The 15751-nt window shown below is 27.6% G+C and overlaps 2 protein-coding genes across 5 annotated transcripts in view; both read right to left on the bottom strand.

Moving 5' to 3' along the window:
• The window catches only part of LOC132950319 (formin-binding protein 1-like), a 31773-nt gene extending 26387 nt beyond the window's left edge, over nucleotides 1-5386 (bottom strand). For all 3 annotated transcript variants that reach the window (XM_061021725.1, XM_061021724.1, XM_061021723.1), the window contains exon 1: nucleotides 4963-5386. In XM_061021725.1, coding sequence (XP_060877708.1) covers nucleotides 4963-4986 — 24 coding nt within the window. In that variant the 5' untranslated portion in view covers nucleotides 4987-5386. The remainder of the gene's footprint in view (nucleotides 1-4962) is intronic.
• A 4482-nt stretch (nucleotides 5387-9868) lies between these two features.
• On the bottom strand, nucleotides 9869-15746 carry LOC132950410 (uncharacterized). Of its 2 annotated transcripts, none has more exons than XM_061021847.1 (8): nucleotides 14819-15746; nucleotides 13890-13999; nucleotides 13632-13826; nucleotides 12941-13117; nucleotides 12049-12725; nucleotides 11819-11984; nucleotides 11637-11714; nucleotides 9869-11574 (listed from the first exon to the last, which is right to left on the bottom strand). In XM_061021847.1, the coding sequence occupies exons 1-8, from the start codon at nucleotides 15372-15374 to the stop codon at nucleotides 11284-11286; spliced, it is 2250 nt and encodes a 749-aa protein (XP_060877830.1). In that variant the 5' UTR covers nucleotides 15375-15746; the 3' UTR covers nucleotides 9869-11283. The 2 variants fall into 2 exon arrangements, with proteins under 2 accessions (XP_060877830.1, XP_060877829.1); XM_061021846.1 differs by having other exon boundaries at nucleotides 11819-11987.
• Between the last annotated feature and the right edge of the window lie 5 nt (nucleotides 15747-15751).

Raw genomic sequence — 15751 nt, forward strand, 5'->3', positions numbered from 1 at the left:
TGCTTGTTCCAGTGGTCATACAATGTTTGTTCCTGTTAAATAAGTTCCTTTACCCAAATATAGTTCACTTTTAAAAATTCTATTAAGATTTATCATAATTCAGTAAATGTACACATTCTCAACATTTTAAACTATAAAATATCAGTGGCACAGCCGCATAGGTAGTACAAAAAGAGCAGGTTTAATTATTAATAAGTACCAATAAACATTTAAAGTAATGTAATATTATGTGTTAAGATTTTGAGAATCTTAAATAACATTTATAAATTTAAATACAATTATAAGTAGGTACATCACGTATAAACCATCACTTTCTGTTATCTGTCATCATCTAAAAAAAGACAAATGCAACATAGGTCTTACTTCTCTGTAAAATATGGAACATTGCCGCTGAATAAGCTAGAGCCTCAAAGAAACTAAAGAAGATGACGGATTATTTTGTTTAGCATGTACTTTTGTATGAAAATATGTACACATCGTAAAATATATACTTTTATGGTTAATCTTCTGTTAACCGTATATTCAGTTTACCGTCATAGTCCTGGTCTCGACAGTGATAGTTAATAGAGTTTCTACTGAACCTATTTAAAATATGATATTGTGATTCTCAACCAACAACAAAACTACACTTTAATGTCTTGTTTACTAAATAGGAAATAGTTATTGTTAATTATTGATTACAGTTTACAAACAGCACATAATCATAACAAAATTACTTACCTATTCTAATTTGTAAATAATTAAAACTAGGATTAAAACTATCAAAGTCTATAATATAAGCTTTTGACTAAATATGTCAAGATATGTAGGTATACAGTGGAACGTCTAAATACCGGACACACTCTTGATCACTGAAATTTTGTTCGCTATTCAGAGGGTTCAATTTGTAGAAAGTTTGTAGTTTGTTTTCAAAAAAACATCTACAATTTGGGGATGTCTGTTAAGGGAGGTTTTACCTTGATTTTCATTGTATAAGCAAAGTTAAGAAAGACTTAACATTTTTTGAACATATGGTAGAAGAACAGTTTTACTATTTATTCATAATTATTACAAACTACACAACAGGAATTAGGATTCCAATTTCTAACTTAATTAAAATTACATAAGAAAGTTATAAGCTGGGGAATTTTTCTTGTTTAATCTAACAAAAATACCTAACATTTAAAGTTAAACTAGAATAATTTTTACTTTAAATAAATTCATAATAAAACAATTACTGAAAATAGATTATTAGGAACCTACCTATTATGTGAATGGAAATTATGACGTATGGATTAGGTACAAATTAAATGCAATTATGAATAAATAAGTTATTCTAGGTATTCATATAATTTATTGGGTAATTTATTAATCATAAAATTTAATAAGTGTGTAACAGTGGCATGGCGAACTTCATAAACTTATGAGGCACAATAATTTATGAATACTTATTTAAGTAATTATGTATTTACGTAAATAGTAACTGAGAAAGATTGGCTTAGTATTAGTACACACTTAATAAATTATTATAATATGTGAAATGCCTCTAGTCTCCAGGACACCCACCACCCTTTAAACTGAGGCGTGTGTCTCAAATAAAGTCCTTCGTCATGCCACTGGTGTGTAATGTGTAAAATATTCAGTTGAACAAATTAATCGACACAATTTTTGATACCAAATGAACATTTAAAATTATTGTATTATGCTAGTAAAACTATAGTTAAATATTTATTAAGGTATAATTAGCACTTGTAATAGTTATATCATAGGCGTAGATAAGAGATTGTTTGGGATAGATGTTTATTAAAATATAACATTTTAGAACATTAAGATAAAATATATAAAAACCAATTTATAATAAAAACAAAAACTGAAATATCGGGGGACAGGGGTGTTGGAACATGCAAACTATCACCCATTGCTCATATGTTATATAAATAAACTACTACCTATGTTATTTTCCACGTTATTTTTAGTGTTACTTTAAAAGTAAAATTTCATTTTTTAGAATTAAAAAAAAAGATGATTTTAAGATACATGTTTTCAGCAGTCTATCCACTATCCACTATTCTGATAAATATTTTTTAAAGTAAATTCTTTGATTTTAAATAAAATTGTTATCATGAATAATTTGTAGGTATATCTTTTAAGTAAAAACTAATTAAATTAATTTTTTTTAGAACTAAAAACTTAATAAATAATTATATACAAATAATAACTTTTAAATTATTACTTAAATTAATTTTCAATTATTTATCTAGCTTACAAAAAAATAAATCATATCTGGCCTTACTTAAAATTAATATAAGTTTGTACCTAGGTAATAAGTAATAACCAATAGGTAATAAGCTAATATGTGAGGTAATATCTATTTAACGCCCACCTATACATATTAGGTAGGTAGGTTTATAAAAACAATTTAATTAATTAAGTAGGAACTCATGAACTAAAACCTCAACTAAAACTAATAAAATGTATAAGCGAGCTACTGAATTTTATCAATATTTTTACTTTTAAAATAATGTTAGGTACCTACACTTAGGTACTTTACTTTAATTGATTAATTTTCTTTGCATACATATACTTATTTGCTCGTTGAAATAGAAAAGTAAATTCTATATTGAATACCATCAGACTAAAACTTGGTATATGTAGTTTATTTCTACCATTACCATTCTATTATTAGTTACTGCATTTTAAACTCTATTTAAATGATTAGCTAGGTACTTAGATTCCATATACTAGTTAATAGACCATAGTAGCAATTTAAAAGTATTATGTAGGTACCTAACCTTTCTAGTAAGTTTAAAAAAAAAATAATTCTGAAAATAATTAAAAAACTTCAACCTTATATAATAGTCAAAGCTTGGGTTAAAAAAAAATTTTATTTTTTAAATTAAAACGCAGTATTTTATGAAATATTGAAAATACAAATTAGTATTTGTGGCTGTGCAAGTCAGTGTACAAATATTTTAAGACTATGTGGAAGTCCTAGAAGTTAAGCGGAAATCTTTGAAGGTAATTGGGAGTATTGGAAGTTTAGGAAGTCTGTAAAAAATCTTGGAAGTTAAGTTAGTATGAAGTTGGGTGTGCGTAAGGGTGGTTGTGTTTGTTTAAGATTAGACAATTCAAGAATAAATGAATAAAAAAATACTACCATAGAATACCTTATGTTTACAACAATAATTAAGGACTATCATAATCAATTATTGTTATCAACAAGTTATCAATAACTATAGTCAGTATTGAAAACAACAAGTTATACCCACAGATATATATAATAACTAGATAGCCGACTCCATAATCCATATACAACAACATTTTTGGATTATAATACCCAACACCATTTTGTCACTTGGGTAATGTTTACAAATTCTAATCGTTTTGATTGGAAACGGGCTTGTTCGATATGAAATGTTGTTGTTTATTATCATATTACCTTTCTAACAATTAGTAAGCATTGCCAGTAAGTTGTACATGGCTACCAGCGTCATTGATAAGAAGAAGTCGGCCATCTAGTTATTAAATATATCTGTAGTTATACCAAGTGTCAATTTTATTAATATGGTATTAAACATGATTTAAAATCAACAATATAAAAGAAGTATCAAGAAAAGTATAAGCTACTTACAATTTAAAAAAAACAAAAACCCCACTGCCCCTCTCAATAAAATGGTTTCAACTACCTTTTTCACCATAAGTGTATTGTCCATTTGTCCCAGTCTAAACGTCATCTGGTCAAATTTAAACTCATGGTTAAAAAAAACAATTTTTGGAAATATTAGTTTTATCCTTAATTTTATTTTGTAGGTACTAGTTAGATAGACATTTTTAAAATGATCAGTACCTATTATCTTAAATTTCTAATTGTCACATAATGTCACGTGTTCTGTTCTGATCGGGAATGACCAAAACGAAGATAGATTTGCAAAGGTCTAAAGTTTAATAGGTAGGTACATGCTGATATATTATTTTTTTTTTTAACAATGGACTTGGGTCAAAGGTGAAAAATTAACAGAAATTTTCTTAATAATTAGGATTAACTGTTAGAATTAAACCAACAAAAACCAAAGGAAAAAAAGGAATATTTACAATACATCAGTTTTTAACAAAATTGATTTTTAGTTTATACCTACCTTATCTTTGGGAATTAATAACTTAATTTGTTTGTTTTAAAACCACTTATTATACCTATATGATTAATATGTTTTTTGTTTGCATCATATATCTTGTATTTAATAACCTAAATTTCCTATTTGTTTTATTTTACATGCGATTAACATAAGTAATAATTTTTAATACATACTCTCTTTGGTAGGTACCTATCTGATTATACAAATACAATAGTACCTATGACAGTATGACACTTATTTATTAATTAATGAAGTAGTTATCTACTGTTGCATTTATTATGTTTCTCTAATTTTCTTTGTGAAGTTATAAAGTACGTAAACATTACTCTGATATTCTCAATATTAATCGACTACCTATAAGTGTTATAAAATAAAACTAATTTTTCTTAAATATTGGATTAACAATAGCAACAGTTAGTGATTTAACAGTTTCATATAGATTATGGGTAGATATTACAGGAAATGTACCTATTTTTATCATTTAAATTCATAAAATATAGGTAGGTTAACATAGGTATTAAATATTTTTACATAATATTATATATTTTATCTAGGTGGATAGAAATTATGAATAAAACAAAAGAAATTTAACAGCATCTTTACACTGTATGTCTTGGCTAGACAATGTTTTTTTTTAACGAGTTAAGCAACACCGCGACAGTGTACGGTGACAAATGACTATTGTTCAGAGAAACAAAATACTCCAAGGGGCAAGCATTTTTTCAGGGTGGAATTTTTTGTTGCGAAAACATACCACTGGACACCAGCATTGAAATTTGCAACCGCCTACGCATTACCCTGAAGATCTGATCTAGGTGTAACACTCATAACAAACAGGTGCAGTACTCACCCATAATTCCGTTCCCCAACTCATCGTTCGCTGTTTTTCCACATCAAACCACCAAACAGGTGCCACAGACTCCAATCCACGTCGTTATTAGGGACGGGTTTTTATTTATCCTTTTCACTTCGACCCGGTTTAGGAGTAAAACAAGATATCCGAACGGAGAACGGACGCACTACGAAGGTGATACCGAATCCTTCACTGCAATCGACGGCAGCGGCAGCATACGACAAGAGGAGAATACGACATATTTTAATTGAATGAATTAAATTACAATCTCGTCAGTCGTTGATGCACAAAAAAAAATAGAAAATTAACCGCATAAACCGAACGGCGAAAGAGGAAACTGGTACACTGCCGAAAATCTAAACAAACAAACAACGAAGACGAGTGCGCGAAACGGGTGCGACGAACAAACTGATAAAAGCGTAAAAAAAGAAAAAGAAAATGTTAAAAACGTACGACGACAACTTTACAGTGGCGGCGAAACGACGACGACGTCTGGCGGTGTCAGTGTTGCACCGTTTGTTTTGTTTCCATACCACAGCTACCGCCGTTATTTTTTTCTATTCCATGAACCAAATTGACTCGTCGCTTATCATCAATTCGTCGGTCGGTCGGTCGTCCATAGAATAATAATATCAGGAATTAAATTAAAATTTTTAATTCGTTGAATAATATATTACCTGGTTTAAGGTATATCTTTAACCGTGATATTACCCTATGCGATAGTCCCATGGGTCGCTATTGTAACAATATATCAGGAGCCTTGTATTAAATGTTCACAATTCTTGGCTAAACAAATACAATTTTATTGATATTTATAGAAAAAAAAACTGAAAATTTTATGGTGTATAAAAAATTAAAATATAAACATTGAGTTAAATGTTCATATATTTAGTTATTCGTTTTTGTATTACAACAAAATAAGAAAGTCGATACATGAGAAATCAAGTTAATATCCAATGTTGTAAAAATATGAACTTCAAACGCTCATAAGTCATAACAATTTAATTTGACGTTCTTGTAAACATTTTTTTTTTTGATAAAGTTAGAAAAACATATGAGGAATCTTATATTACATTTTAAAATCTTAAATTTAAAAAGAAAAAAATTTATGAATTTCTAACTCAAAATAATTTGCAAATTTTTATCGTTTTTACGTATTTTGTCAAGATTTGAACTTTAAATGCTTATAAAAAAAATTGTGACTGAATTTTTAATATTTTTCAAATATCATTATAACAATATATTAGGACTCTTGTATTAAGTTGTCAAGCTCTTTTACTCAACAAATACAATTTTATTGACATTCATAGAAATAAAAACTAAAAATTTGTAACTGAAAATGTTCGTAAACAGTTCAAACCAAATCAAATTTTTTTGAAAATTTTTTCGTATATAGAAAATCTTAATATAAGCAACCGGTGAAAATGTTATGTATCTACGGTCATTTTTTTTAGAGTTACACCAAAAACCAATATCAATTTTGCTTAAAAATTCCCGTTTTCCCTTCATTTTTCATTTTTCCCTGCGCTGTCGAAAACTAGGAATTTTTTATTTTTGACCCCCAATTCCCAACTAGATTCACTTTCCTATCAGATATATTTGAAGACAATCTTAACATTTTTACTGTCCTAAAAAGTAAAAAGTAATGACAGAGTGACAGACACTTAAAAAAAAAAAACACACACCATTGTAAAATCAATACCTATCTACATTCTTTGCTCCGCTCAGAATTCAAAATGTTTTAGATATGATGGAATACTAAATGATGGATTAAAGATTAAACTCATATTGCTTTTATTAAATATTGGTATAATACATTTTTTTTGTATTGCCTTGTTTTCTGTAGAAGTTAAGTTAATACATGTACTTAGATAATAGGTATTATTATTGCAATAATAATACCTATTATCTAAGTATATCTAACTATCTAAGCAATAACATTTCAATTTTATACCTATGTAAAAATATAATAAGTTGTAACTACATCTTAATAATTGTATAAAATCATTTTTTCTTAATCATTATTTTATTATTTAACCTTAGTTAATTATGAACAATTGGTTAGTGGACAATACTATTTGCCATTTTACTCCTGAGACCTGAGTAAAAGGGATTTTCTCTGTGGGCTCTCCAATATGTTTATATCAGCGGACTCCTTGGTTATAGATACGTCTTTTTATGTTCACATAATTCACCATACTGCAATAAATTCATATGCATGTATGATTAAAATTTAAAACTATTAATTACTGTTATTTTTACAATTATGTGATAACGCCATGACTAGTTAACAATATGCTTGTGGTCTATAATATATCAATATAAAATTACGGCGATACAAAACGCAAACTTGTCGGAAAAGATTGGGTATTTTAAATATTATAATAAAAAATACTTGTATATATTTTTACAACATGAATTATTGTTGTATTTTTGCTATCCATATTTTCAAAATTAAAATATATATAAAATCAAATTTAAGGACTACCTACTATCAGACTATCTATTTTGTCACAAGACCTTTTATAAAGTTTTATGCTCATGTTTATACTCCATTGAGAAAGAATTGATCAGAATTGACTCCGGCAGTATGATAAAATAATTAATGAAGTGGCTTTATAAAGTATATTGTTTAAAAAAATTATTATCGTATTAAACTGATTGTAATAAAACGAAAATGATTGCGAGTAGGTATGTACACCCGCATTTGTTGTCTCCGTCTAACAAGTGCGTAATAGCCCTAGGACAATTTATTCTCAACCGTTAACGTTTGACTTCATTAGTTTAAAATTAGAGTGACTCAACCATTATGAAATCATGTTATGACGTTATCTGTGTTTTTATTTCGATATTTTACGAGAATTAAATTTTTTAGCGAGTACCTATTGCGTACACAAAATAGAACAAATAAAATGATCACTACTCGCTTAAAAACTGAATTATCGTAAAATAATTATAGACATAAGAACACAGATAATGTTCGAATCATCAAGTTTCATTATAGGTTGATTCACTCTAATGTTTAAACTAACGAAGCTAAAGTGCTAAACGTTTACTGTTGAGCTTAAATTTACTGTGTTAAAATTCTGGTGTGGCGTCCTTTAAAAATTATTTGTAAGCATAGGCGCCAGGTTTTGTAAAAGTCAAAGGGGGCCGAACTTACTACTTTTTAGCCTTAACTTTTGCCCATCAAAATAATTTAAATATGTGATTAAAGAGTAGAGAGGCGCAAGAAAGGACTAATTATAACACAAAATAAATTAAAAATATTCATTTACTTTTAATTTAATTTTAATAATATCACATTAATTTAAAGAAAATGTATTCTCACTATTCTGTCTAACTTTTGATGTATTAATAAATTGGTTAGCAATAATTGAAAGATCGATGTCATCATCCTTATGAATATGGATCATAGAAATGTCATATAAACGTGATTGTCCCATGGTCGATCGTAAAAAATGGTTTTAGTCTTCGAAGTGCGGAAAAAAACATTTCAGCTGTACAACGTACAAGATACTGGGATAATTAGCGTATAATTCTTACCAGTTTTATTTAATTCTGGTAATAGGTCACAAAGTGGTTTATCATTTTTTAAAAGTTTAATAACATCTTGAGAATTATTATGAATTTTTCTAGACTGAGCTATAACCACGGTTTAAGATAACTAAGAACATATCTCTATGTGATTTTAATTTATTTTTGTCAAAATCTGTTCCATAAAAATCAATAATATTTGTATTTTGTATCTATGTTTTAACCAACTATATATTTTTCTAAGAATGAAAGATGTTCTTCAATAACATTTTTCTGAAATCGCTTATTTAATGAAAATAAAGTAACATCAATAATCTCATAAAAAGGTCCTATATAGATCTTTGTAGTTGGACAAGACGTGTATGATTAAACTCCTTCTGTGTAACATTTTGGTGTTTTTTACTCTTAGTATGTTGGGCTCTTTCAAACTCAGCTCATTTTACTTCGAAATTGATTTATTCCAGATATAATCAAAGCCAGAATTTCGCTATTCTTGTATAGACTATATAAAATTATTCATTTTGTGTTGAGCTTCTTAAAAGCTGAAAGCACAATGAAACTTTTTAAAGTTCTGCGTTAAGAATTTCTATTCTGTTAAAAATACTGATCATAATATTTAACAAAAATAAAAATCTAATTTCATTATTTGTTTAAAAATGTCGCTTAAAAATTTAATCAAAACTGCATAATTTGTTAATACAGTTTTCAATGAAACAATGCGCAAACACCAACAAGTAGGACAAAATGTATAAAAAGATCTAGAAGTTAATCCATGTTCAACTTGAAGTGAGTTAAATATGGCTTGTCTTTTAGGTGAGTAGCGCAGCCACTGCCACAATACTCATATCATTATCATTATAATTTCATTATTAACAATGTTCTTGAATTTCAGATATATTATTCCATAACCAGGTTTGGCAAACTCAATCTTTTCAATGGGGGCTGCAGCCCCTGAGCACCTATGTAGATGGCGCCTATGTTTGTAAGTACTTATGATTTCAATACATAGTTTGTAATAATGGTGTATGAGGAAATAAAGTTATTATATTAAACATGTAATGCGGTCAAAGTGATAACATTTTTTTTCAGTTTGGTGGGCCCTTAAAAATATTACCTTTCCACTACTGATTATATGCCTTACACCTATGTCAATATAACAATATCTTATACTATATTTAATCAGAAAATAAGAATATAATAATTTAGTAATTAATAATTAGTATAATAGTAATTAGTAGGTATATAGGATTTTAGAATAATTTTTATCTTAGAAGTATTCAAATCTTAAGTTTGAATTTAATCATAATATGTATAGCCTATGGGAATACCAGTTTAGACTTGTTTATTGACAGAACTTTAAGCAAAATGGTTATGAGAATATAGACATTTATTAGTTACAAAAATAATAAATTTTAAAGTACAATAAATGTATGAATATACAAATAGACAATTAAAATATATATTAATAGAAAATGAAACAAAAAAAAACACTATAATTTACATAAAAATATTTTTTTACAATTCAATGCCAACATTTTAAACACTACTAAATCATAAAATTTATTAATTTTAGTTTAGTCAGATATTAATACATGTCTAAAATGTAATTTATTTTAAACACTATTTATTTGACTTGTTACCTCATTTTTTGGTTGCCCAACTATTAAGGTTTTAGGTTACAGTAAAACTGGTTGAATGTAAAGTTGTAAATGACAAGACATTTTTATTCTAGTTTTCTTATTACCTCATTACAAAACTAACTGACATTATAGTGAAGCTGTAAGAAATAACTAATATATAATAAAATTAAAAATATAAAACCTATATAATATACTCTACTCCAAATAAGATCAGGCTTCTGCGGCCGAGTTGTGTGGCTTTGTTCCCGTGGCAGCGCCTGATCTACCGCAGTAGTGAGGACGGCATCTGACCGTCCCGGAACGAAAACAGGTTGCCGCCAAAGCCTGATCTTCTTTGGAATAGAGTAGTCATACCAAACTTGATGTTTCACCTTTAACATGTACATGAGCGTGCTCAGAATTTCTGGCAGGGTAATCATACACAAGTACATAACAAATTAACACACACACATATTACGTATATATATTCATATTCACACCTAAGTTAAAAAAATTAATTTGGATGGGGTAACCTCATTTAACTACTTTTACCATAGTAAAAAGTATTTTATGATTGACTATTAATTATTATCATAATAATAATATTGAATATTGAAAGGGGGGGGGGGGGGAGTGAGTTCGCAGAGTAATTAAGTGCCTACCATGACTACCCCGTGCGCGCGCACGCTTATGCATGTATATGTTTTTAGGACGGATAAATATTTTTTTCTAAACGATTTTGGTATCATGGTTACTTATTACTAAGACATGCATAAAATTCATAGTTTTTCCTTGTAGAGGAAATATATTGAGTAGCGTGCTATGGTTTTTTTTTTTATTTAACAATTAATAATACAGTAGTCAAAAATAAGAAAAATTGCTTTAAGAAAGATTTTACTATTAAACTAAATAATATTAATTTAATACTATTTAAAAGAAAAAGAAAACAGATATAAAAATAGACAACCCTAAACACATTGACTTCATTAGAATGTTTTATGATAAGAAGATATAAAAACATTTTAATGTGAAGAAGTAATAATTTTCAAAGAAATAAAGATTAGTTTTTAAAATAAACACACAAAAAAAAATTGTATTTAGAACACACGAAAATTATTTTAGGTCATAATTATTCAGGTATTTTTAATTATTAGGTCACTAATTACTCATTAGTATTAACTATCATATATTGATTTTTATTTAGCAATGTCCCTTGGGTTACGCAATCCAAAATCCATTTTTCATGAATATTATCATTCATTTGTGGTGTATAACCAACTACTACATTGGCCTTAGTCTCAGTGCTTGTACAATGGCCACCACATGCACGCACCAGTCGTCTTAAGAGTTTAGCTTGGGGTTCACAGGTATTTGATATGTATATCCTACCAACGTTATCAAATATATTAAATGTCATTAATGACCCAAATGTATGACGACGTAATTGAAATTCCTTTAAAATAAAAAAGACATGTTTAAAAATCAACAAAATACAAGTGAATTTAGAATTTATACTTTAACACGTTCAGATAAATCTGAAATCAAATATTGATGATGAGATAACCATCTTCCAATTTTGTGTGATTTGTGTACCTTAATAATAAAACAACATTAAGTTTTCTCAATTATATTTTATACAACAATTTAATGTCACAAAATGAATTAAGTTATTGAACTAGTTTTGTGAAATGTCTTACCCAATCTTCAGAAACAATGTAACATCCATAAGCCATCGCAAATACAATATTTAATGTTCGTTTTGGTTGTGATTTGGTAATTAAATAAGTGGTCGAAGGTTCCATCTTAGGATGAAAAATAAATGTTCCTAAGTCTTGTATACATGACTTTAAAATGTTTGTTTCACTGCTTAAACAAAAATGTTATAATAAAATATTATGTTTTATATAATTTTGTTTTACCATTTTACCTTTTCGTCATTCCACTACATGTAATTGATTGCAATATTACAGGGCTAGCTAAAGAGGCTTTTGGTGTCTGGAAAATTGAAGAAGAATTCCTGGACATTAAACTAGAAACCGTGTCTTTGGTTTGAGTTATTTTCACACTTTTTACTTTTTGAACAGTGATTTTTTTAGTTTTTTTTGGACGTAGATCTGAAGGTATTTCCCACTTTAAGGAATTCATTTTACCATTTTTTTGTTGTGGTGTTATTTTATTACTATTTAAGTTTTTGGTATTGGGTAACAATTTATTATCAACCATATTTTTCCGTTTTTTTGTACTAATTAATCTTGATGGAGCACTGATTCTCAATTTTTCAGGTGACGGAGATGGGAAATCACTGACATTGCTCATGTTATTTAAATTCTTATCGGAAGGAAATAATAGCTTACGAAATCGTTGTCTAGCTTGGGTATTTAAATTTAATCGATCTTCAATTTTAGCTAGTTCACTATCTAGTTCTGTACAAGTTGTATTCTCCTTTCCATTAGGTGTGAGATATTTTCTTAATACTTTAAGTGACATTGGTATATATATCTCATCAATTTGATCATCTGGTACTGGACTATTAATTTTGTTCAACACTTTACATAGTTTATCAGATAACATATTGACAATATCATTTGTTTCATAAGGACCATCCTATAAATACAAAAAATAATATGATGATTATTATATAGGTTTTGGTCATTTTTTAATTTAAATTTTGGATGAATCCTCTACAATATTCCAAAATATACTAAAACTCTGAAAATATAATATGGACTTGGTAGTATTTGCCACTTAGCATCTATCTAGTTGCACCAATAAATATAATATAGTTTAGGTAGATACAATGAGGTAGACTAAAGACTTACCAGTTTATTTACAGTTGTTTTTTTGGTGGTCTCAACAATCAAACAGTCTTCATTTTCATTATTCTGGTTCACATTTAAGTTGTTAAATCTTTCCATAATTTGATCACATCTGGATTTAAATATCTGGTCACGTTCAATATTACTTGGTCTTAAAAATTTTTTATATGTATGGCTTACCTGAAAATATAATATAATGTATATATTTTTATATAAATTAATATTTATTTATTTAAACTATCTTCAAGAAGACAGGTCATTTGAAGAGTTCATACTGAGCTTTTGGGGCCCATGAGTTCACAATTTTGAATACAATATTTATAATATTTAAAAAGTATGAATTAAATAAAAACTTAATACCTGAAAGTACCTACAATCAAAATTTTAAAAACTAATTCGATTATACAATGTCCAGAACTAAAAATTATCAACATTAAGTTTATTTTAAATTGTATAAATCGATTAAATATCTAATACAAAATAAAGCTAATATAACTAAAATTATCAATTAACAACTATTATTAAAACCTTGTCTGATGAATATTTGCAACAGCAAACAAAATATAATATTATAAATTAAATCCGATTAAATCCTACATAATATATAATATTATAGACATTTATAATAACAAAATTTAATTCAAACATGAGCAGTGAATATTAAAGTTTAATTTAAATATTGAAATTTACTTACTGGAATATTAATATTTTTTACTGGTGTTTTTTTTGTGTAGTTTTCCAAACCAACAGGTGGATAGTCTTCTGGTTTCAACATCTTATTAGCTAATTTACTGTACTCCATCCACCTTGCTGACACTAGTGGGATGTTACGTTTGATTGCTTTATTATATGTACTACGGTAGCCATCACAAAACATGACATGGGTAACCTAAAAACATAAATAAGACATATTAAAAAAAATTGTTAAAAGATTAATACCTGATTAAATTACTTTTTGATTGAATGTTTTTTCAACCTTGGCACCCATCTCAATGAGGCATTGAATAATGCTTGAAGGACTGCGATCGTTGTCAATTTTGTAATCAACAAATGCTACAATTCCTAAATCATAAACACATACATTTTATTGAGTATAAAAATCAAAATAAAAAAATTTGTAATAGGCATACATTAACAACAAATATAAAAAGTCACTATTTTTATGTATTCTTTCGGGGTAAAAAAATCCAAACTTAAACTAAACTGGGTTGAAAATTTAATATTTTCATGTAAGAATAACAAGAACAATTTTCAATGTTTTAAATTATTAAAAACATATAGAACTTCCAAAAATACAATTATTTTTATATTGTTATTTATAATTAATACAAATAACTAGTAAGAGTTAATAATTTATAGAATTTTTTAAGTAAAAAAAAATAAAAACAGGTGAGTTTGAAATTGGAGAATTTTTGTTGTAATTTTTCCATACACATGCAAAAACATGAGAAAAATAGAAAATCAGGTTATCTTTTGAGTACAATCTAGAAATATTTAGTTAATTGGATCACTCATTCTAAATTTCTACTCTAGAAAATTGATCACATGTAGGTATAAAGAAAAAAAAACCAATGTAAAATCAATACATCCCTCACTTTGTTCAGAATTAAATAAAATGTTTACAACTGTGATAGAAATTGAAAAAGTTTACATGATCTATATTCTAAAAGTAAATTACATGCTGAACTGGAGGGTTTAATTGAATTAACCATGTTTAAGACAAAGTCAATGTAAATATAATTTAAATATTTTACCATAATAGTAATTTATAATACACTATAGATATTTTAACATCAAAAACTAACAAGAAGTTTATTGGACAAGGATATATTTTATAAGTATAAAATAACATATTATAGGTGCATATTAATGAAAATTTACCTTCGAGAATTCGTCGAGATTCATCATCACTATCATTATTCTTTGAATTTGTTTTAGACTCATTTCTTATACTTTTTATAGGACTATCTTCTAAATTTTGTATTCCACTGACATTAAGAGCATCACTTGTTACAACTGAAATGTCACTTGAACTCTTATTTACACCCATTAAAGCATACAATTCTGTTTGCGCCTCCTTCATTAATTTCATGAATTTTGGGGTAGGAATAAACACCCTTTTTGGTCTCATTATTGGACTATCAATTTCTTCATCGGATTGTTTCTTTTTTTTTGATACTGTTGTCTTTTTATTTGATTTATTTTTAGCTTCTGCATTACTGACAAACTCATCTTGCGGTATAAGTTCACCAAACAAGTCTCTATGCCCCTTCAACGATGTTTGGGAATCTTCGATCACTTTTAACTCAGAATCTATTAACAAATCTAAATTACGATCTAATGCTATTTCATCAGAATCGTCAATAGCTAGTTTTCTTTTTTTACGGTCACTGACTCGTTGCAATACTTGACGAGGATACATAATTTGACACGACATAATCGTAACTATACACGATTCTGTATTGGCTAAATAATAATAATAATGATTGAATTAAGTCACGTTAAGTTAATGTAACTTTTATGCTTGCCGAATGAACTCCAAATTCAAAAGTACAAAAATTTGTAATTCGTACCTATGAACTCAGAGTTCGGAGATTGAATGTTTGTCGTACGTCCAACTAAATACAAAAATCAGTCAGCTTCCATTCATCCAAAAGTAATCTATTACTGCATTAATTGTAGCAGCAACAGTAAGTTTAAGTCACAGCAACTGCAAGTTGTATTGTCGTACTGTAAGTTGTCCGTTATAGAGTACAGACTTGTACTTAGTAGTCGTCACTGATTCTAAGTAATCATATCGTGAGATAAACTGAT

Source organism: Metopolophium dirhodum, chromosome 8, assembly GCF_019925205.1.
Source record: "Metopolophium dirhodum isolate CAU chromosome 8, ASM1992520v1, whole genome shotgun sequence".
NCBI lineage: Eukaryota > Metazoa > Arthropoda > Insecta > Hemiptera > Aphididae > Metopolophium > Metopolophium dirhodum.